General features: G+C 48.7%; 6 protein-coding genes and 1 pseudogene across 6 annotated transcripts, besides 22 other annotated features; all 7 read right to left on the minus strand.

Annotated features, from left to right (window-relative positions):
* Window positions 1-27: part of a sequence feature (areas merged during assembly that could not be assigned to a particular haplotype. This can correspond to areas where the two haplotypes were merged or to regions with more than two copies in the genome that were merged during assembly.) that runs on past the window's edge.
* Window positions 28-12,941: a sequence feature (heterozygous, Esmeraldo-like haplotype).
* On the minus strand, window positions 141-3,845 carry Tc00.1047053510101.230 (annotated as a pseudogene).
* Window positions 3,993-4,047: a microsatellite.
* On the minus strand, window positions 4,489-5,064 carry Tc00.1047053510101.240 (60S ribosomal protein L24, putative; the record flags this gene model as incomplete). The annotated part of the gene is made up of 1 exon (XM_816140.1): window positions 4,489-5,064. One exon carries the CDS (start codon window positions 5,062-5,064, stop codon window positions 4,489-4,491), a length of 576 nt encoding a protein of 191 aa, XP_821233.1.
* Window positions 5,147-5,227: a sequence feature (A-rich).
* Window positions 5,501-5,541: a microsatellite.
* On the minus strand, window positions 5,731-8,340 carry Tc00.1047053510101.250 (hypothetical protein, conserved; the record flags this gene model as incomplete). The annotated part of the gene is made up of 1 exon (XM_816141.1): window positions 5,731-8,340. One exon carries the CDS (start codon window positions 8,338-8,340, stop codon window positions 5,731-5,733), a length of 2,610 nt encoding a protein of 869 aa, XP_821234.1.
* Window positions 8,491-8,511: a microsatellite.
* Window positions 8,759-9,613, minus strand: Tc00.1047053510101.260 (hypothetical protein, conserved; the record flags this gene model as incomplete). Its single annotated transcript, XM_816142.1, has 1 exon — window positions 8,759-9,613. One exon carries the CDS (start codon window positions 9,611-9,613, stop codon window positions 8,759-8,761), a length of 855 nt encoding a protein of 284 aa, XP_821235.1.
* Window positions 9,711-9,736: a microsatellite.
* Window positions 10,113-10,158: a sequence feature (A-rich).
* Window positions 10,266-10,293: a microsatellite.
* On the minus strand, window positions 10,440-11,375 carry Tc00.1047053510101.270 (hypothetical protein, conserved; the record flags this gene model as incomplete). The annotated part of the gene is made up of 1 exon (XM_816143.1): window positions 10,440-11,375. The coding sequence occupies one exon, from the start codon at window positions 11,373-11,375 to the stop codon at window positions 10,440-10,442; it is 936 nt and encodes a 311-aa protein (XP_821236.1).
* Window positions 11,399-11,445: a sequence feature (T-rich).
* Window positions 11,530-11,587: a microsatellite.
* Window positions 11,807-11,860: a microsatellite.
* Tc00.1047053510101.280 (kinesin, putative) lies at window positions 11,919-15,035 on the minus strand (the record flags this gene model as incomplete). The annotated part of the gene is made up of 1 exon (XM_816144.1): window positions 11,919-15,035. One exon carries the CDS (start codon window positions 15,033-15,035, stop codon window positions 11,919-11,921), a length of 3,117 nt encoding a protein of 1,038 aa, XP_821237.1.
* Window positions 12,942-13,312: a sequence feature (areas merged during assembly that could not be assigned to a particular haplotype. This can correspond to areas where the two haplotypes were merged or to regions with more than two copies in the genome that were merged during assembly.).
* Window positions 13,313-18,050: a sequence feature (heterozygous, Esmeraldo-like haplotype).
* Window positions 15,134-15,186: a sequence feature (CT-rich).
* Window positions 15,292-15,313: a sequence feature (AT_rich).
* Window positions 15,343-15,367: a microsatellite.
* Window positions 15,646-15,680: a microsatellite.
* Tc00.1047053510101.290 (hypothetical protein, conserved) lies at window positions 15,702-20,312 on the minus strand (the record flags this gene model as incomplete). The annotated part of the gene is made up of 1 exon (XM_816145.1): window positions 15,702-20,312. One exon carries the CDS (start codon window positions 20,310-20,312, stop codon window positions 15,702-15,704), a length of 4,611 nt encoding a protein of 1,536 aa, XP_821238.1.
* Window positions 16,282-16,391: a sequence feature (CT-rich).
* Window positions 18,051-18,325: a sequence feature (areas merged during assembly that could not be assigned to a particular haplotype. This can correspond to areas where the two haplotypes were merged or to regions with more than two copies in the genome that were merged during assembly.).
* Window positions 18,326-20,833: part of a sequence feature (heterozygous, Esmeraldo-like haplotype) that runs on past the window's edge.
* Window positions 20,535-20,562: a sequence feature (AT_rich).

A 20,833-nucleotide genomic window follows, 5' to 3' on the forward strand; every position in this document is an offset into this window, starting at 1 on the left:
TACGGGGCAATTGACCCTGGCACCACGAAGACGACAGTGACCGGCACCACCAGGTCTTTTCTCCCCCTACTCTCTATTATTTCTGTATTTGTAATCGCACGCCATAGAATTGTCCTTCATGTTCTCTTCATTATTAGTCGCTTGTTCTTCTCTCTTTCACGGCTGCGCGCACCGCCTCCTCCAACATCCAAAGGAAAAAAGAGGTACTTCCGACTTCACTCGTTCCCGTAAAGGGCGAAACCGAGACAGTCTGCTGCTGATTACGTCGTCTGCTAACCTCTTCCTCTAGCAGAGACATCGCGGCCTGAAAGACACCATGTAACTCAAGAAAAGAAAGGCCCCGCAACATCTCCATTGAGACGCGGATTTCCGCCGCCTTGTCACACTGTGCGATGGAAGAAGAGAAATCGGAGGAATTAATGCCGTTGCGCTCAACGATGACCGCGTGATCGTCCACCTCCTCCTCGTCTCTTGGGAGGGCCTCAGGGGCAGCCGGCTCCGTCTTCAGCTCGTCCCTATTAGCACTGCGCCCCTCCTCCCTCGTGGTTTCCTCCTCATTCTCATCCCCAATCTTATGCAAGTTATCATTTTCACGTACTTTAGGGGTTTTTCGGACCCTGCGACGCCGTCGACGACGATCACGGTAGTAACGATACGGCTTTCGTTTGCCTTTCACCGTGCTCTGCACAGCTCTGGATTCCGTCGGCTCTTCGATCCTCGGCTTCACATCGTCATTTGGAGAAAGAGAGGATAATGAGACGTCAGGTTCCGCTAGATCCTTGTACTGCTCACAGAACTGCACAACGTTACGATTGATCTTGTACAGATTCAGCACGGTTGTCTCTTTCAGCTCGAGAGCGCGACTGCGGTACCGCTGGTCCGTTGAAGAGCGCGTCCTAAAGAAGGTGCGTACATTCCGCACGAGCATGTCAATGTCGTCATGGTACTGAGAGAGGCTAGTATACTCTTCGTTCTCAAGCTTCTCCATCACATCACACAGACCAATTCGGCTTCCCTGGGTGTGTTGCCGCCACTCATCATAGAGGTCATGGCTCGGTGTGAAAGTCAAGGTCGGCACTGCAAAGAATAGAAAACTTGCGAGAAACAAGGTATTGACCCAGCCACTTCGACAACACATAACGTAACTGACGCCGGCGGTATTCCACACGCCGCCATAACTCAAGTGTGCCATGGCGGGCCGCACGCACTTCTTCCATGGAGGGTGGAGGTGGAGGCGAAATATCTTCATGTAATTCTTCCCACACGGTATGCGTACAGTGTAATAACGCCAATTCCACCACATGAATCACGTATTGCAGAAAACGTTGCAAATCATCAACTGAGGGTGCACATGGAACATTGCCGACTGTTTTGTGTATTTGTGTATTTAGCCGCGTCCCACCAAAGAATCGAGAGAGAACGTCACAGTGAAGCGTAGGGGCAACGATCAACACATCCGAATCACGAAGAAGAGCAAGATAATAACAGAATGATTCCATTTGTTTCTTGTGTTGGGTTCTCTCTTCATCCGTCCCATCGCCTTCATTGCCCTCTTCATTAGTGATGGGGTAGCCATACTCTGCCAGCCATAAATCCAACCCTTGTAGGAGAACCAGCGATGGACCAGAGGAGCGCTGAATGGCCATTATACAAGAGTAAATATGGCCCGAGGTGAAGCTGTTATTCAGTGGAAAACCAAGCTCCTCAAAGTTACCCGCACCTCCCTCAGGCACGGCAGAACCTGTAGCCGTTACCATCATCGGTGCACTTCCGCGGTCCACCACGAGGTTAGGAAGATTCAAGGTAAAAATACGAATTGATGGAAGTGCCTTGATAAAAGCCAGGGCAGCTTTCTCCAGGGCAAATTCATACGACTCGACACCATACAAGTTTCTCTCAACGGAAGAAGTTAAAAACAGCAACATTGGCTTTACAGTATGAGGAATGGGAAAGCCAATTAACTCCCGTACCGCATCGCTTGCATTACTGCAATCTCGTCGCTCATTTGCAAGTGCCGTTGCCGCACTTGGCCACATCGACGCCACATGCGACAACAACTTCATTCTAGTACTGTAAAGCAAGTGTTCAAGATGCTCCTCAAGACCTTTTACAATAGACTCCGTCCCACGACGCACAGAGGTTTTAAAACGCTGGGCAGCCACAAAAAAATCCTCTTTTTGTATGGTAAGGGCATTGTTAGGAATTTGTAACCTCCGGCTGGTGACGTAAAGCTGAGGCAGGCTCGTTCGCAGGCGGTTAAGTCCTGCTTCTGTGCAGAGGGCTTGAATCTCGGCACCCGACCAACCCTCGCAGCGTGTGGCAAGCTCTTCCATAATCGCATTCCGATCGGGATGGTCCAATGGAAGTATTGGCTGTGTCACAATAGAAAGAATGTGTCGACGTGCAGCAGCATCGGGAAGAGGAAAGTAAAGCTCGCGATCGAGTCGCCCTGGTCGACGAAGTGCCGGATCAATCGTATCGGGACGATTTGTGGCGCCGATGACAATAACCTGGCCTCTGTCGTCCAGCCCATCAATAAGGGCAAGAAGTGTGGAAACAAGTGCCGCCTGTGACTGCTCCGCCTTGGCATGGCGTACCGGCACCAATCCATCGATCTCATCAAAAAAGATAATGCTCGGTTGTCGGCGTCTTGCCTCTTCAAACAAAAGACTAAGCTGCCGTTCACTCTCACCAACCCACTTGGAAAGAATGTCAGCACCTTTGCGCATAAAAAAGGCAATCTTACGCTGCGCACAGCTTGCAGCCTCATTTGCCAATGCCCGAGCCATAAGTGTCTTGCCTGTTCCTGGAGGTCCAACAAAAAGTACCCCACGTGGCGGCGTTAAGTTCATCGTCTGCAATAAATGCGGATATAGAAGGGGAAAAAGCACCATTTCGCGCAGCATCACAATATGACCAGGCAGGCCGCCCACTTTTTCAAAAGAAACTGAGGTGTCAATATGCAGTGGGGTGATGTCACCAAGCGGTGCGGGTGTCTCCGTCATCGACCGCCCTTCACCACCTTTCCCTGCACCTACCGGACCACCATGCGCTTCATTGAGGCCAAGAAACATGTCCTCCATGCGACGCCGATGCGTTTTGCCTTTCTGCTTGTCTCCCTTCTTGGTTTTTTTTTCAGAAGCTTTCATCACTTCGTCAAGATAGTGGTTTATGGGAATATGCTTTACTGTACTCTCTTTGGCCTTCCTGAACACACGGCGTCCCTCACCTTCGCTTATACATCCTTCCGCCGAGGAAAGAGAAGATGGGTCTTCCACAAGCAATTCTTCATCCGCATCTTTTCCCCGTCCATTAGATCCTTCTCGCAATGAGTCATCTGTGATAAAGGAGTTAATGGATGGCTCTCGGACGCGCTTGCGGGACAAGTTTGTAAACCGATTGCCATTGCATTTCCTCCCAAGTGACTGAAAGGATGCACTGCCATCTTCACTTCCGTCGTTTGAACTGCTTTCATCGTCGCCATCGCCATTATCGTCCTCCAGAGGCCAGAAATTCCTCCTGGTGCGCTCACCCAATGAATGCAGAGTTGAACTCATCCTGAGAACAGCCCGTTTAGCTGCATCCCGCTGCGGGTATCGGGAGTTGATTTGCAGCTCCTCATGCTCCGCACGTCGCCTCACTGATGGCAATAGGGCCTTCCTGACGTACATTGAGTCGTACGACGCGGGGGGCTCCCGAGGAATGCGGCAACCCCGGCCCAAGCGCTCCTGGGTCGAGTTCTGATTGTCGTCACCCACGACACCCGGTGCATCGTCTTTGCTGCCATTGCTCGTACAAATAAGAGAACGAGCCTCTTTTCTCGACTGCGAACGAGTTATAACCATTTTCCACACCTCCCCCTATCTTTCCTGGGAGAAACACACCCACGCGGAAAGAAGGAAAAAGGCGGATTTTCTCTTCTCCTTTACGCTATTTGTCCGCAAGTAAAATATAAGGGAGATAAAAGGTAAAAATAACAAATTCAATTTTTTAAAAATGAAAAAAAAAAAAAAAAAAAAAAAAAAAAAAAAAGAGGGAAAAAGAGAACAATGGCGATATCTGTAAGAAAAGAGACCGGAAATAAGCAGCTGAAAAAAAAAAAAAAAAATACAGCACCATCGCCACCAGCCCCTCAATTATCAAAAGGGCACAAGCAAGATGCGTGTGTAATAATTTCCAACTTTGCTTTGTTCCCTTGTTTAATGAATACTTATTCGACTTGTGGCCTTCATTAGGCCATTACATTTTTTTTTTATTCTCCCTACAAACACACAAATAGTACTACCGGATACGCATGTCATCTGTGGCTTTTTTCTTCATTCATACATCCTTTCCCCCATCCCCTCTTACACGTTCCGAAAAACAAAGAAGTTATGTATATGTTTTCTTTTTTTTTTCTGTGTGTGTGTGTGTGTCCTTCCCCATCGTTATCACAATAATCATTTCATCCCCGGCAGCCACTCACATGTTTCACTTCCACATTTTTCTCTATTTCCACTTCTTTACAGAAGAAAAGGGTGTGAACCCCGCGGCACGTTCCATCTCCCGCTGCTTCTGCAAACGTTTGCGGGCGGCTTCACGCCGTTGCTGCCGCTTGGCCTCTACCTCCTGCTGAACCGCCACCAAGTCATCGCGCGCCTTGTGCTTCACCTCGCTATCCTCGATCCAGTCGATATTGTGCTTCAAGGCCACAGCGGCGTCGCGACGCTCCTGCAGACGAGCCTTCTCCATGCGTTTGTTCCATACCGCCTCCTGGCGCTTCTGTTTGATCTTTTCCACACGCTTCATGACCTTCAAAGTGTCATGGAGCAGTTCACGGTTGTATTTGACAGGAACGTGTCGGCGCTGCTCAAAGTCCATTGTGCTATCCACCGCAAGCTCCTTGCCGTTCGCCTTGCGGAATGTCTTGGTCCACTTGAGCTTCATGGGGTTGCGCTTCATGCCAAAGTTCTTGCGGCACTTCGAGGCACAGAAGCGGAATACCTTGCAGTCATTGCGCACAAACATTTGACCGTGCCCCGGGTAGATCGGAGCCCCGCAAAAGGAGCAGTGTTCAATCCTCATCGCCACACTATTCCCGTATTATCACAGAGCTGTATGTCCGTGTGTCGTTAAAAGAAGAAATCCAAAAAAAAGTCAGACGGTGAAAGTGAGGCAAAAAAGACAAATGCAGACAACGGAAAAGAGAAGAGAAAGAGAAAGAGAACAAAAACATAAAAGAAAAAAATACGTTACACCGTAACAAGGGAAGGATGCCTCTTCCGCGGTGGACTCAGGCATTGTACACGTGGCCAAATGGGAGAAAAAAAAAAGATTTTCTTCTTTCACGCCGCGGTCTTTCCAAAATACCCGATGCACTTCCTTCCCTTCGGCCTATCATACATGTTCATTTCTGGGAGCGTGAGTAGCCCTCCACATTTTGTTCCCGTTCCTCATCACCATCCTTGGAAGAAATACCGCGCGCGCGCGCGCGTTTTTATTTGCGTATTTACGAATTACCTATATATATATATATATATATATATATATATATATATATATGTTTTCTTTTCTTTTTTACATTGTTGGCGTGTTTTTTTCTTTTTGTGTGATTATGTGCCGGGTGCAAGTACAAAAATTGGTCACAAGGATAATAATAATAAAAAACAGTAGTAATGGATGCGTGCGCAGAGGTTCCCGCTCTGCCTCCTCCATTTGATGCAAGCACGTAGACAAACATGCATATGCACTTTATTTTCTATATGGCATCAAAATCGCATTCAGCAGCAGACGCCGTCGCATCTCTCCAATCACTTCGCCCTCGTCGGTGCCGGTGTCTTCTTCAGACAAGACGCCCTTTTGCAAGTCACAGTTAATGTCAATTAGTGAGGGACTCTGGTAGACTGTCTCCTGCAAGAGCTTCAAGAGTGACAGCTGCTGATGGCGTTGTGCTGCGGGATCGAGCACAGCATCTTGGCCAACTGGGCGTAAGGTCGCAACCTTTTCTACCTGTGCTGGGTACGAAGAGGAAATGTAGAAGGCCTCAATGCCAGGCTTTGTTGCCAGTGCCTGCACCATCTGATCAATATCCTGTTGATTGATTTCCGGGTTTCCACTGAGGTCAATTCGCCGCAGAGAATTGTTAGACTTGTTCCCACTACAAAGCTCGGCAAGAAGGGGCCCATGAACACCCTCAAACTCGTTGTAACTGAGATTTACATATTCAAGTGATGGGTGCTTAATCAATACCTGCAACAACTCCTCCACTCCCCTCACTTGCGCCTGTGGGTCGCTACAGTATTGTTCCTTCAGGGAACCCAATTTATTGTGTGAGATATCCAGTTCGCACAAGCTTTCGTTCGCATCAATGCCCCGATGTAGTGCGGGAGCTGTTGTAATGCTGTTGTACGCCAAGGCAAGTCGATGCAGTACCGGAGAACTAATCAAAAGATGATTCACGGCCTCAAGACCGTCACGAATGTTGTTACGGCTGAGGTCCACTTCACGAAGAGAGGTTGGCATTGTGGCAGAGGACGGGAACAAAACACGTAGGCCTGCCGCTTGAATATTATTGCTGCCGAGACGCAACACCGCCAACGATGGGCGATTGCCGCGTAGAGCCGTTCCATAAAGCGCCAAAGCTATGAGGTGCATCACCGTCGTATCGTGCGGTGCGGTCACATCGCCACAGGCATCATTACTTTCGAGATCTAACTCTTCCAATGCGGAGGCCGTACTGATAGTAGACAACATGGCGGCGCACAGGGTGGGACCAAGGTAGTTGCCCGCAATCGACAAACGACGTAATTTGGTGTTTCCATTCAGCGCCACACTCATTGCTTCCATGGCGGCCAGTGCCATCTTCCTTTGCGCCTTACTTCCTTTTTTACCGGCAAGATTATTTCGCCGCAGGATAAGCGTGTGAAGAACGCTGTGCGGTGATGTCAACACAAGCTTTGCTATGTAGTGCAGTCCACGGAACCCAATGCCGTTGTCTGTGAGATCGAGCATCTCAACGGAATGGTTTTCAGCAAGAGCGGTTGCAACCATGCGGGCACCCTCGGGGCCCAGTGCGTTTCCCTTAAGGTCAAGTGCCCGTAGTCGGTGATACTCTCGCAAAGGACCGACAAGTCGCCAAAGTGGCAGATCCTGCCATCCGTCTACATCCGGTGTGGTGGCATCATTCTCCGGATCCATCTCCGTTGGATCCGCCACAGGTGGTTCCTCTCCCTCCGCACCGCTGTGAATTTGATTATAACGCAAGCGCAGGTGACGCAAAAATTTGTTCTTCTTCAGCACCTCACTGATTGCCTCCAGTCCATTATATGTCTCGCCAAAAACAGGATCCTCTTCCTGGTACTCGGGATCTTCGTCCAGATCCGGCACCGGCATACCAAGTTGGTTGTCGGAAAGGTCAAGTGAGACAATAGCAATATTCTTCGTGAGGGCCTTGCCGATAATACCAAAGCCGTGTGCTCCCAACTCGTTGCTACTCAAGTCCAGGACTTTGATGGTCTCATTTGCATCAATAACCTTCGCCAGGAGACGCAGTGGGATGAGTGAGACACGTTCCTCCTCATTAGGCGCCCCTAGCCGATTTTTACCCAGCAACAAGACACGAACCTTCTTATCATGCATGAGTATCTCACAAATGTTGCGAAAGGCGTCCAGTTCGTATGCTGCCCGAAGACGAATGGCTTGGTTGTAATCCGTATACTCCAACTGCTGGTTTTGACACCATTTTTGTAGTTCTTCATTAGTATTGAGGTCGATATCCTCCTCCTCTTCTTCCTCTTCTTCTTCGCTGTCAGTAGTCTTTTTCGGCTTTGGTGTGGGTAGCGGAAAACGCTGTTTCAACTCCTCCATCTTTGCCATCACCTCGGCAGGTGAAGCCTCTGTGTGATCATTTGGCATAAGAGCGCCATTTCCAAAGTTGAGGCATGTGATGTTGGCACCGTGTAACGACATCAGCTGAATGAGTCGCTTGGCATCATCAAACCTCATCACTGGATGAGGCTGGATATGATGGATGCGGGGCACAACCGCACGCAGCTTCTCCAAGTCCTTTTCTTCGGGGATGGCAATTTGAACCTGCTGAAGGTATTGTGAAACCGCCTTGTCACCGCCGCTGATTGCCTCGAGTATCTCCTGCTCCGCTTTCTCACTGAGTAAACGTGCTTCCCACCTCTTTGGCGTGTTGGCGAGCAAAATGCTGTTCGGGTTGATCAACGGGTTTCCCCTAACATGCGGACGTATTGTCGCGCCACGCAGAGAGCGCGCCAGACGAGCGGCCTCAATAGCAGCATACAGACCCTCGTCGCCAATTAACTTCGACTCGTACGACGTGGACACAAACATCATGACCCACACGATCCCTTTTCTTCCTGATGTTGTTCTTCCGTCTCTCTCTCTCTCTCTCCCGCCCTTTTGGCTCACCCACTTGTTTTCTCCTCACTTCTAACTGTGGTATCTTTTTCCTGGAGCACTGCGCCCACAAGGTAGCGGCTACGCAAAAAAAAAAAAAAAAAAAAAGGGGGAAAGTGAATACAAAAACTGGAGCCAACAGCAAAAAACACTTCACCTTCTCTCAACTCGATTCTTTTCTATGCATCCCTTGGCTACTCACAAGAAAAAAAAAAACATCCTTTCCTTTTTCACTTCCCCACTTCTTTTCTCTTGATCAATGTACAGTCAACGTCTCAAATACACATCTAGACAGCAATCGTAAGGCACGTATTATCCGTGAGAGTCCATACCCGACACCCTAAAAGCACAAGACTTACAAGGTGGCGTTCTTCAAGGAGAGCCACGTAACACCGGCATCCCGCACCTCCCCTGCCACACGGGAAAAGAGAAGATTTTCATCGCATGCCAATAAATCAGGCACGCCAACGTCGTAGTAAACCGATGACTGCAGACGCCACCAGGGGTCTGGGTGTATCTGTTGCAGTCTATAAAGAGCCCGACGAAAACGTCGATGATGCTCCTCCTCCAAACGCCGCATCGTCTCCGTGTAGGGATCCACAACACGAGTAAAATCCTGCTTCCTCTCCGACGGAGAGGCAAAATGCAACTCCAGGCGCTGCAATTTTCGAACACGGCCATCATCAAAACATGCATCGTTTTCAACGGTGTTTGATTTCAAAATCTCGTGTGCAACCTGGCAAAAATTCATCCGTGTTGGAATTGTAGCCGTGCTCTTTGTAGTTGTGCGTGGCAAGACACACCTTTCGGCCGTCTTTGCGTTGTTGCTATCCCTTGTGTTACTCCGTTGCGCGGCCCAGCCACGAAGAAATGGTGGCTGTTGTGGTTGTAAAATCACCCACGGGTCTGTAATCAGCACCCCGCTCCTTGAACCAGTCGCGCTGCTGATGGTTGTTCCCATCACGGGAGTGGTCACACTGGAGTCCTTGTCGATGCTCATCACATGTTGTCGTGCAGCGGCAACCCGCACGGAAGGCGGCTCGGTGTTGTCTGTTGTTGAATCATGGGGTGGCAATGGAAAGCAGCTGATCGTGCTCCGCTTCTTGCCCGCGCTTGCGACCCCTGTCTCACAAAGATGTGATTGTGTCCTTTTCTTTTTTTCGCCGCTGTTGCTTGACCCCTTTGCGGCGGCGGAATTGTCGCCCCGCATGTCGCGGCTCCGTCACAGATAGAGCGACGGCGGCCTGGAAACGCAAAGGGTTTAAATAATAATAAAATTTGGACGGCACCGGCTGCCAAACAACAACAAAAAAAAAAAAAAGAAAAAAAAAAAGGACGCACGTCAATCCCCTCCTTTTCCGCTGCTTCTTACCGCAATGGCTCCCCTCTTCTTGCCGCCCCGCAGCGTTTCTGCCGCAGAGGAAATAAAATGAGAGAAAACACACACTGTGGAAAGAAGGCATCACAACACATAAGACCAACTCAGCAATTAAACTCCAAAGAAGAAGAAGAAGAAAAAACACACATACACACGCACATTTCTTCTGTATCAAAAAAAAAAAAAAAGAACGACGTGGAGACAGCAGAGCAGGAAAATTTTCTTTCTCCGCAAGGGAAAAAAAAAAAAAAAAGTGCAAACGGTCGCCAGCATATAAACGGGGAGCAAAACTAATTGTATACCACGAGATGATGTGTTAATGTACACCCACAGAAAAATAAAGGAAACAATAAAAAAAAGATTAAAAAAAAAAAAAAGGACGATCACCAACAACAAATGCGCCTAGATAACAAACAAGAAATTGTACTCTCGTCTGGTTCCTAAGCATTCTAAATATTCCAACATATAATTCACAGCAAAAATGTTTTTTTTTTTTTTTTTTTTTTTTTTTTATATCGCTTCAACCCATCTTCCTTTTGAGGGTTTCACAAAAACCGCTTATTACCTGCTCATACTCAGAATTCTTCTTATTTTTCAACTATTTTTCGCTCGTTTTTCGTATTTATTATTCATACTGCGCTAAAACTGCATAGAGATATCACTGCACCAACCTCTCATCGCTCGCATGTTTCTTGTCCAAGTGTCCATTTGCACTCCATTTCTTTTTTGCAAACGCAATTGTCTCGTTCTTCACGGGTGTGTCAAATGGATCCGCTGTTTCAGGCCAATCCTTAACGTAATTTTCCTGCTTCGGTAGCCACTCCAGAAACTGTGCTGCTGCCTGTGCGACGGTCTTGAGCGTGCTGGGGGCAACCTTGGTGCTGATGTAGTTAATCAACGGTGCGGGGATCCAACCGCCAGGGTCACACTGTGTGACGTAAGTGATGCAGGAACCAAGCGCACCTTTATTATCCACCCAGGGACGAATCAAATACCCCGTTATCTTTGAAATCCCACGCACCACCGAATCACTGCTAACCTTATTTACCTTCAGGTAATCAATTGGCACGTCTCGATGGGGAACAGATGTATTGAAGATGGCATACTCATTATTTCCCGAGTTAATCCACGCACGTTGATTTACAAAGTCGCGGTTTGAGACTCCAGGTACCGGACTTTTAGCCGCGTAGTAACCTATATCGTTGTTTTCGTCAAGTTTCACAATACGAAACGCATCAATGCGGTGAGTGTCCCACAATGCACGGAACGTTGCATCCTGTAGCATATCGTACAGCGTCGCCGGAAGTACATTGGGAAGGACGCCAAACACCTTAATGATGCGCATCGGCTCTCCCGCCACTTTCTTATTCCAAGAAATAAACTCATTTTGGCGGTTGTACTGCATCTCAAAGCCGTCCAGGGAATCGGCAAATTCGCGAAACGTAAAAAAGTCCTTTTTTGTCACAAGCCGGTAGGTTCGACCCCCATGCTGAACCTCCGGGCCTGTGATGGGAAATGGCGCTTGATACACCACCGACGATGAGTCCGACCCATTGGAAGTGATGTCCCCTTCGTTATTTTTCTTTGAAGACATGTCTATTCGCTCCTCTCTTCCTATTTTCTTTGCTTCTCCTTTTTTTTTTTTTTTTTTTTCTTTTTCTTTTACGTTTGGACGCGTGCAACAACCCTATCCTGTGCTTTCCTTGCCCTTTCCCTGCGCCTGACTCTGTGTCGCAGAGGCCATTCACAAAAAAAAAAGAAAAAAAAAAAAACCCAAGAAAAAACAAAACAACAACAACAAAAAAAGCAGTTGATAAATAAAAAATCGGGCGCACTTAAACAAAAAGTGTCATTTTCTTTTTTTTTTTTTTTACTGAGCCCAATCTGGTCAGGAACCACCTTCCATAAGCCTCTAGAGAATCAATTTTAAAAAATAGGGGCGTCAAATAGCATGTGAGTAAAAGTACAGAGATTTTATCATCCTTTTTTGTTGTTTTTGTTGTTGTCTTTTGTTTTTTATCTGTTTTTTATTTGTTTTTTATTTTACTTTATTTTATTTTTTTTATTTTTATTTTTTTTGCATTTCTCGCTCTTCATTCGTTTTAAGCATCTTTTTCTTACTTTTGGGATTCCGCACTCACGCATGAGAATTGTCTATAATTCGAGCCTCGCGCATAGTTCTCCGTTCGTTGTCATTGGCCGCTTGTTTTGGTGTATGGTTGCTCCTTGTGGCGGCATTGTCATTCTTCCACTGCTGTACTTCAGTGAGAAGCCTCGTAAATCGCTCCTCGAGGTCGCTTTTCCTCAGTCGCTCATGCGGAACACTCAAAGCTCGTCCATTATCAGGCACCTGAAACGCTACATGGTTCTGTCGCAACGGCATTTTAGTGTCGTTTTCCTTTCGGGAGGGAACAGCGCGGTTTGGTGATGGCAAGTTTCGTGGCTTTTGAAATCGCTCTTGAATGTTTACCCGAGTTAGAAATGGCGATATACTCCCAGTGTTGGGCCTGTTGATGTGCAGAGCCTCCGTTGCGGTGTGTGAACGACCAAATTTAGCCGGCATCGTAGCTGCTTTCATAGACCTTGATGTGGATCTCGTCACAGAATTAACTTTGCCACTGCCGTTGCGGCGTTGTGGTTGCTGTGGGGGGACAATTGGCACCGTGTTCTTTGTAAATTCTACAAACTTGACTTTTTTCTCATTCGCGGAGGCTGTTGAATTAAAACCTAACGACTTTTTCCGCGCCGTAGATTCACTCGATGCCGATTGACGCAACGATGTTGTGCCGTGCTGGGCAAAAAGTGTCTCCTGGCCCAAACGTGGTGGCCTCGTCGGCATCTGCGTACGGCCTTTCCCTTGACTGGCAATTCTTCCAAAGACTTTGCTGGAGGAGGTTCCCTTGGCCTGCTGCTGTAATCGACGTTGGAGCGGCTGACGTGCCGCAGAATTCCTTTTTTCATGGTCCTCCACTAGGCGCTGTAGGCGTGCCTCTACGGTTTCCACAAATGAGAATGCCCGCTGCGAGTCAAGAAGAGATGTGGATGGGACATTCCCTGTTTTCATGGATCTCTCAAAGACGGAAATCATGTCGGTCGTAGAAAGAGAGGGGAGATTAGCAAACATGAGCGCCAGCTGAGCCTCCTCCCGAATGGCTGGAAAATTAGAGGCTAACGGAAGCATGTGGCGTATAACGGAAACGCATACACTCAGCGCCTGCGCGTACTCTTCTTCACGGTTCATGATCGAGCGACATTCCTGGTGGTAGTGGGCCGCGAGGCACTCCGCTTCAGTGCAACTTTGTTGCACCCTCACTTTATCCATCAGAAGCTCAAGAAGCGGGTGTTGTTTTTCCCGCAACAGCTCCTTGCAAATTCCAGCGATGGTACGATCGGTCTCGTTCATTTTTTCTAAAAGTCGTTCCATTTTCCCTCCTTGCTCAACGGACTCCACCTCCATCTTCTCAATGGCAATTCGTAAACCTGCCACACCCACAGGCATCATTCTTTCCCCATTGGTGTCTCCAGAGGCGTTCTTTCGTCGAGTGGAAAGGAACCGGGCAAGCTTCCACTTGTGCTTCCGGAGTCGGATGTCAAGCTCACTGTTGGCTTCCTGCGCGTCCCGCATCTCTCGGTAGAGTTGCTCCTTCGCCACCGAAAAACGTTTCAGTTTCTTCTGCAGTTCCGTGTATGCGTCGGATCCTTCCGATGTCAATGTCATTCGAGTAGAGAAACGAGTAGCATAGTGAGTCTGTCCAGGCGATGCATCGGATATCTCCGTTCGAACGTCCGTTCCCCTTCCAACTGCCGTTGCAGGAAATAAAATGAGTGTGTCGCCCTTACTGGGTGATGCAAACTGCTCCGGAGATGGAGGATCCACGGGCGCCTGCGAGTTTTGTCGGGACCACAGGCCCCGGTTGAAGTTGGCGCCGGGACTGCACCCTCGCAAACGCTGCAGCTCCTCACGCGCCTGTGCCAATTCAAAACGAAGATCTTCGATCAGTGCCTCTTGGTTCTTGGCTACTTCCTTCGGATTAACACGGAATTCGTGACGTGTGGCAAAGAACTGAATCTCCTTTGCCCGCATCGCAAAAAGCATGGTGTTAACGGTCTCTTCGTACATCATGCTACTTGGGCTGACGCAGAAGAGCATTAAAGTGCAACAGTTCCCCCCTAGGCAATCCCGCAACAAACGCGTTAGCTTAGAGCCTCGATAAGGAATATAATTCGACTGATTCGGGAACTTATTGCGATTTACCAAGGCCTGAACCACGGCGCCAAGTGCTAGAAGGGATCGGTTGATGTTTCCGCCCTCTTGTAGGCGGATGCCACTGTTAGTCGTACCAGCAGCTCGCTCTGAGCCTGCCAAATCACAGAAACGAACACGACCCACAGTACCAACGGACGCATTCACGATGTCCTTTACCTCCACTTCTACGGTGAGAATTGCATGTGAGCGGCTTGAGTGGGCATTCGCGACTGTAGACGCCACAAATCTATTCGCATGACCATTTTCCACAAATTTGGCAAATTCCTCCGCCGTCTGAGGTGTAACTTGCGTGAGACCCTTCACGATAAGGCTCTCAGGATTAGGCCCACTCTTCCCTCCGTCTTTGATACCATCATCCTGGCCAAAGTCCTGCACCTTCAGCGGTGTCCGTTTTCCATGGGGGTTTGACGGAACCAGCAGGTCAAAGACCTCCTCATTGTAAACCTCAAGGAAGGTGCAACGCACCGTGACTACTTTTTGATCTTCAACCTCCAGTCGCTCCCTCTCCTCTAGAATGTCCTGCATAGCCTGGTATATCACACCTGCCGCACTCATGCTACCGCCAAACATGGTGTGTGTCTTGCCCGAACCCGTTGCACCATAAGCAAGAATAGAGCCGTTAATGCCATCAAATACACCGGCCACGATACTACGACAGGATTCATACACCTCAATCTGTGTACTGTACGGATGGAACACCTCGTCAACTTTGAAGTACTGTGGCCGTGGTTGGGCATGACGGGCACCAAAATAGCGAGACGACGACCTATTCAATACACAGTGAACGACAATTCCATCCTTGAGGCATTGCAAGACGTTCTTCACGGAGGGATCCGCGTGTTCTACTGTTGACAAGGGACGGACACGCACAATGACACGAACTGCACTCCGCTCCTTGTGCTCCGGCATGTTAGCAGCGACGTCCTCCTCGCCGGCGTCCTTCTTTTCAGCGGTGAACGTAACTGCCATGTCGCCCCCTGAGCCCATGTCCCTTCCCCCCTCCCGCCCACCCCCCAACTAGCGGTGCCACTAGAAATCGTTTTCTTTTCTTGTTCTTCTTATTGGCTTATTTTGTCGCCGTTTGGCCCTCTCCGCCTCCTCTCCGCCTCCTTTCCCTTTACTTTTCCCTCTCTGTCTCGCGTCCCGCCACGAAAAAAGTTGTGCCTCTTCTCAAATTTTCCAAACGCTTCACTCGGGGGGGCGGGGTGTCGGGCGCTTATGCCGTCACCCTTCAGCGTGCGTGAAAAAAAAAAATAATAATAAAAGATAGAACAGGGAAAAAGAGTTGCATAAAATATATATATATATATATATATATACCATCAGCGAGGAATAATTGCAATCCGAGTGGTATTATTATAAGTCACCCACACTAATACACAGTAATAATAATAATAAGAAGAAGAACAAAAAGAAGCCGAGTACTTCGAGATGGATGGACACACAAGAACCCACGCACACAAAAACAAAACGAAAAAGAATCGTTCGCGGAAATGCATTTGCACTTTACTGGCCGCAGTATTGGCGAAATTACACTCCCCGTTCACTTTTCTTTGACCTTCGCAATGACCCACCTATCAACACATCCCCTCATTATAAACAAACAAGCAAAAAAAAACAAACAAACAAACACACTCACTCACTCATAAAGAGTTACTTTGACTCTTTTGACATCACAGCGTGAACACTTCTCTCAACCTCATGCATATGATTGATGCGCCGAGTGATTTCTCGCAACTCTTCTTGCTGCTGTCGATGACGCTCCTGCGACATCATGGCATTCTGGGCAAATTCTGCACCGCGGGGAATGCTAAGCACAGCAAAATCACTCTTCTTCACCACGTTGGCTGACGCGACAGCCGTATTGGCAGAAGAAGAAGTAGAAGCGGCTACACCCGCGGTCCCCGTCTTCCCAGCAGCCGATGTGTTAGGGGGAGGGCGCCGCAGAAGCGTAAAACGCACCTCCTGCACTGTATCTTCTTTCGGCGTTTCAGTTGTGGGTAATAAAAAAATATTTTTTGCGCACTGACGCTGGTGCTGGCGGTGCATTCGTATACCCATCACCAAATCCTGCTCCATGAGACGCTCCACAGACGTACCCCTCGCAATCGCAGCACTGGCTGCATGGCCCGTTGTTTCTCGCGGGTTTTCCGACATGAGAGCACGCAACTGGGCGTCAAGATCAGCCTCCTCAAGCCGAATTCGCAGCGCTTCTGCCGCAGCAAACCTACCGTCTTCTTCATCCTCCTCTTCCTCCTCTTCCTCTTCCTCCTCCTCCTCCTCTTCTTCCTCACTTTCTTCCTCATCCTCCTCATCTTCATCTTCCTCCCCTTCCTCTTCCTCGCCTGTGGAAGTTGTATCCGATACGGTAGCAGAAAGAGCGACTGACGTGTCAACATTATCGCTGTCGCTGAGACTCTCAGAGCCGTGTTCGTAAACCGAGGAGCTAGAGCCGCTAATGCTCCCGACACTGCTGCAGCTACCTCTGGTCATGCCTCGAACCATGGAATTTTCATCCTCATACGCGTCACTGCTATGGTCGGTGGAAACCTCATCACCCTGCTCCATATCTTCTGGCAAAAGATCCAATGACGCATGCCTTGAGTTCTTTGCATCCGCGTCTTCAGCATGGACAACTTCCGACGTGCACAGACATAGCTCCTTTTGGTTTTCCACAGCAAAAATGCGAAAAAGTGGCTCGTCATTTTGAGAGCCTTTAATAGCCTCATAGACCTTTTCATACCATGCATTGGCTGGAAGCACAGTTTCTTCCGCCACAGACTTCGCGTACGCATGGGCTTCTTCCAGCGTCTCTGGGAGTACCAACTTTTGCGATGATCTTATCCCCAATTGAGAGTTCTTGTTTTTTGAATTCTCTTCTGCTTCTTTCTGAGACCCCTTCTCACGAGCTTTTAGCTTCTCTTGGAGCTTGTTCCATGTCTCTCGGTATCTCTCGTCACGACCTATGTTGTCTCTAAGGAGATGCAAGAGCTCCTCTAGGCAAACTTGTAGTTGCAACGGCAGTGGCTCCGCAAGACTAAATCGGTAAAGATATAACTGTGCCACAATCTTCCGAAGTAGCTGATGTAAAGTGGCAATTCGCTCCACGCTTCGTGATGTGCGAGATCTTGACCTGTTGAAGTCACCCGTACGTGAGTTAACAATCCAAGGGAGAGACGGGATACACTCCCGAAATAGGGTAACAAAACACCGCAGACGAGTGTAGTCGTTGCAGTGAGTCGTGACAAACGGAAAGTATAGCAATAGCATCAACAACATGTGGCATACAAAACGAAAAGACACCAGGCGCACACGGTAAAAGTTGGCAAGGAAAAAACAGTCAGCCAGACGCCACTGCAACGGGCGATGTGTAGTGTAAGGCTCAGAGACCATCATAGATTTCCTTGAGCCCCCAGTGACGAGTTCCGGGGTTGCGGCACCAACCTCCAAGTCACGCCGCATATCCTCCGCGACCTCGTACAAAATACGCTGCACCACATGGATATGATCCGCATGGGCAAGTTCCTTTAAAATGTCCACCAAAAGGGGGACAGCATCCAAACTCATTTGGTGTACACTACGCAGAGCGCGAATAAGCATTTCCCTCTTCTCAACGTCATCCCATGGCATCCTCAGCAGCCCGTCCAGCACAAATTTGGTCCCATCCGGACACAAACGCTCGTGAAGCAGAGACCGCACGTACCTCTCTAATGGGGACTCTTCCTTTTGGGCAGGAGAGGGAAATGCAACAAGCGAAGGGGTTGCCGGTTGCAAGAAAGAAAAAGCCTCGGTAACCATATGGGACCATTCTGCTTTCATTTCTTCGTTCATCATGTTCGTCTTAAGTTTCTGTATTAACTTCTCCGCCGCACGACGTGTTGCGTGGTTGCGAACCAAAAAAAGACCGCCGTGTTGAATGATGGCACAGATAGTTGCAACACTGCATGGTTGTTTCAAGTCTTCCACCGCAATATTCAAAAGGCTTAATACCCGACTCGGTGAAATAGTGCCAAACTTCATCAACTCACATAAGTAACGTCCGGTGGCCCCCACACGACGCTGCAAGAATTCATCACTCCGTGTGCTGCAAGACGTGCTCGTCTCCCTTTTCGATGTGGAGGTGGAATACTCGCGCCTCCACTGAGCCTCCAGCCTGCCACCCAAATAAATCCCAACATCATGGAAGTACTGATCAAAGATCGCGGCACAACGGGCCATGAACGGAAGCTTCTCGGGGTAGCGGAAGCGAAGAAAGTGGCGCAGCTCCAGCGTCAACAACATTCGGCAGTTTGTGAAAAACAGTCGAGCCCCAACGACATTTTCCGACGACTTACGCAGCGGTACAAGTGCCTCCCCAACAAAGCGTTCGCACCATTCATCAATCGCATCTGCGGTCGTGCACTCTCCAAGTTCCTCAAGCAACTTCAATACTTCCGCGTAATCATTAAACAACGCCGCAGGGACGCCCAACTTCGCCAAACGAAGTCGCCGACGCTCCATTAGTTTAACGGTCTCCGTGTTGTATTGGCCTTTGCCTTCCTCCATCGTATTCGCCGCCGCTTCCACGTCCGTATCGCCCTCCTCGCTGTCTCCTCCATCGCACCCGCCAGGTGCGCCAACTCCCCCAGATCCTACTGCAGATAACGCTGATGATGTCGTTGCTCCAGTCCCCGATGCAATTGCTCCGCCAATGACACTGTGCCGTGAAAACAACTCCCATTTCGCCTCTTCGGCGGTCAACGAAGACAGAAAAACTTCATCCAACAACGTCTCAATTTCTGGAACGTATTCGTAAAACATGCGTTGTTCATCGTCCCCAAAACGGTTCAGCGTCTCTGCCCCTACAATGGGGTGGAATTTTCGGGTTACCGAAATCCGCACAGCCTCAGCCTCCTCCCTTTGTTCAACAATGGACAGATCAACAGGTAACGGAGGAGAAAACCCCAGCATCCCCAACAAGTTTTCGCACACCACGTACAATCTTTCCACGTGTTCCTGAAAAAAACGAAACCTTGCTTCATCATTGTTGAAGCGCGCGGTTTTCCCCCGAAATTCGGCCTGATCATTTACAGAATGCCACCACTTCTCAATCTCCTCTTTACGTTGTTTGTAAGCTCGAAGGCATGCCTTCGTGGAAGCCAATGCAAGCCCAAAAAACTGTCGTTTCTCCTCATCTTTGCAGTAATTTTCCGCTGAAGCATTGCGAACCTCGCACAACCTCGCCCAGCTCACCTCCTCAGCCTGATGCGCCACCGCATTCTCCACTGGTCCCACCTTCTTTGTCGTGGCGTTGAATGCCAACCGAGCCCCTGCTGGACCAAGCAAAAATGCCGTCTTCCTTCCCGCTTCACTGTCCTCGTCGATTGTAAGAACCCCACAATGGCCCAGAAGATCACGGAGCCTCTCTGGACCATTTTCATCTCCCTTTTTTTCTGTAAAGAGAGATGAAAGCGCCGCATTTCCCTTCCCAAGTATCTCAATGCCTACTTCACGTATCATGAGGGCTGTGATCGAAAAAACCGTGGCAACGGCTAGAGGAGAATTTGGCGTTGCCGCATTCCTCTCCGCAAGTTTTTGTAATAACTTCAATAGGTTTAACAGGGGTTTGGCATCATCAAAAAGCCCCACAAGCCACCACTCACAAAACACCCTGGCGACCAAACGTAGACGATTAAATTCATCCACCGGCGACTTGCTTAGTGAAGGTGTGAGACCGCCCTTAGCCGCAGCAGAAGGGGGCGCAGATAACCCTGAAGATACCGCTGTCGTTCCTGTGGATACGTTTCCTTCCCCAGAAATGAAAGTTGTTGTTGTTGTTGATGTTGATGCATATTCTTCAATACGCTCCACAGCCAACTTGAGTGAACCCGTGTCAACAACAGACTCGATGTTCTCCTTCAACTCCTTCCGGACCAAAGCCCAAAAATCCTCGTAGCGCTGGTGCACCTCGGAGCAGACAACCGTAAAAGAATGGGCATCCGCCGGCTTCATCTTTGTTCCATGACAAAGCGATTGCACAACGGCATGGGCCGCCTCTGAGAGAAACTTACCAAAGCTCACAGTGTCAAGCTGCATTAAAATCGTTTTCTCCGACGCCTCCGCAGAGTAGTTTTTAAACCTCTTCGCCAATGCAGTTGCCTTTTTTACATCAAACTTTAGTCCTGAACTCCTCGCAGCAAACGCACTCCGCTGAGGCGCCGGGTCCAAATTTAGCCTCCGCAGCTTTGCCCGTTCGTAAAGATGATCTGCGGTCGAAGAATTCATCTGCTCGCTACTTTCTCTTTCTCTCTCTCTCTCTGTGTGTGTGTGTGTTTGTGTGTTTGTATTGCCCCTCTCCACTCGTCCTGAATAATGGGAAACACGTGGTATTTCTGATCTTAAAATAAAACAGATGCAGCGACGACAACTGCAGCAACGTGACGGAAAACAACAATAAAAGAAAAGAAAAAAACTCATCATTTGCGGTTGGGGAACAACTCACTAGCCAAAAAAAATAAATAAATAAAAATAAAAAGGGAATTAAAGATGCGTCACAATAAAAGGGCAGAACCCTCCCCATCCCTTCACTCTTCGCTGCTGCATTCCTCCATGAAATTACGACAAAAGAGAAAGAAAGAAAGAACAGAGGGTGAGTGTCTATCAAAACAACTCTTTTTTCTCTGTGTGTATTTGAAACAGTCCCTTCCTGCCGCCCATATCCACCCCGCCACCACCCTTTTATTACCATTATTATTTATTCTCTTATTGTGGTATTTTTCTTGTCCTGCCTATCTGTCTCTATTCTC

Source organism: Trypanosoma cruzi, genomic scaffold, assembly GCF_000209065.1.
Source record: "Trypanosoma cruzi strain CL Brener 1047053516617 genomic scaffold, whole genome shotgun sequence".
NCBI classification, from domain to species: domain Eukaryota; phylum Euglenozoa; class Kinetoplastea; order Trypanosomatida; family Trypanosomatidae; genus Trypanosoma; species Trypanosoma cruzi.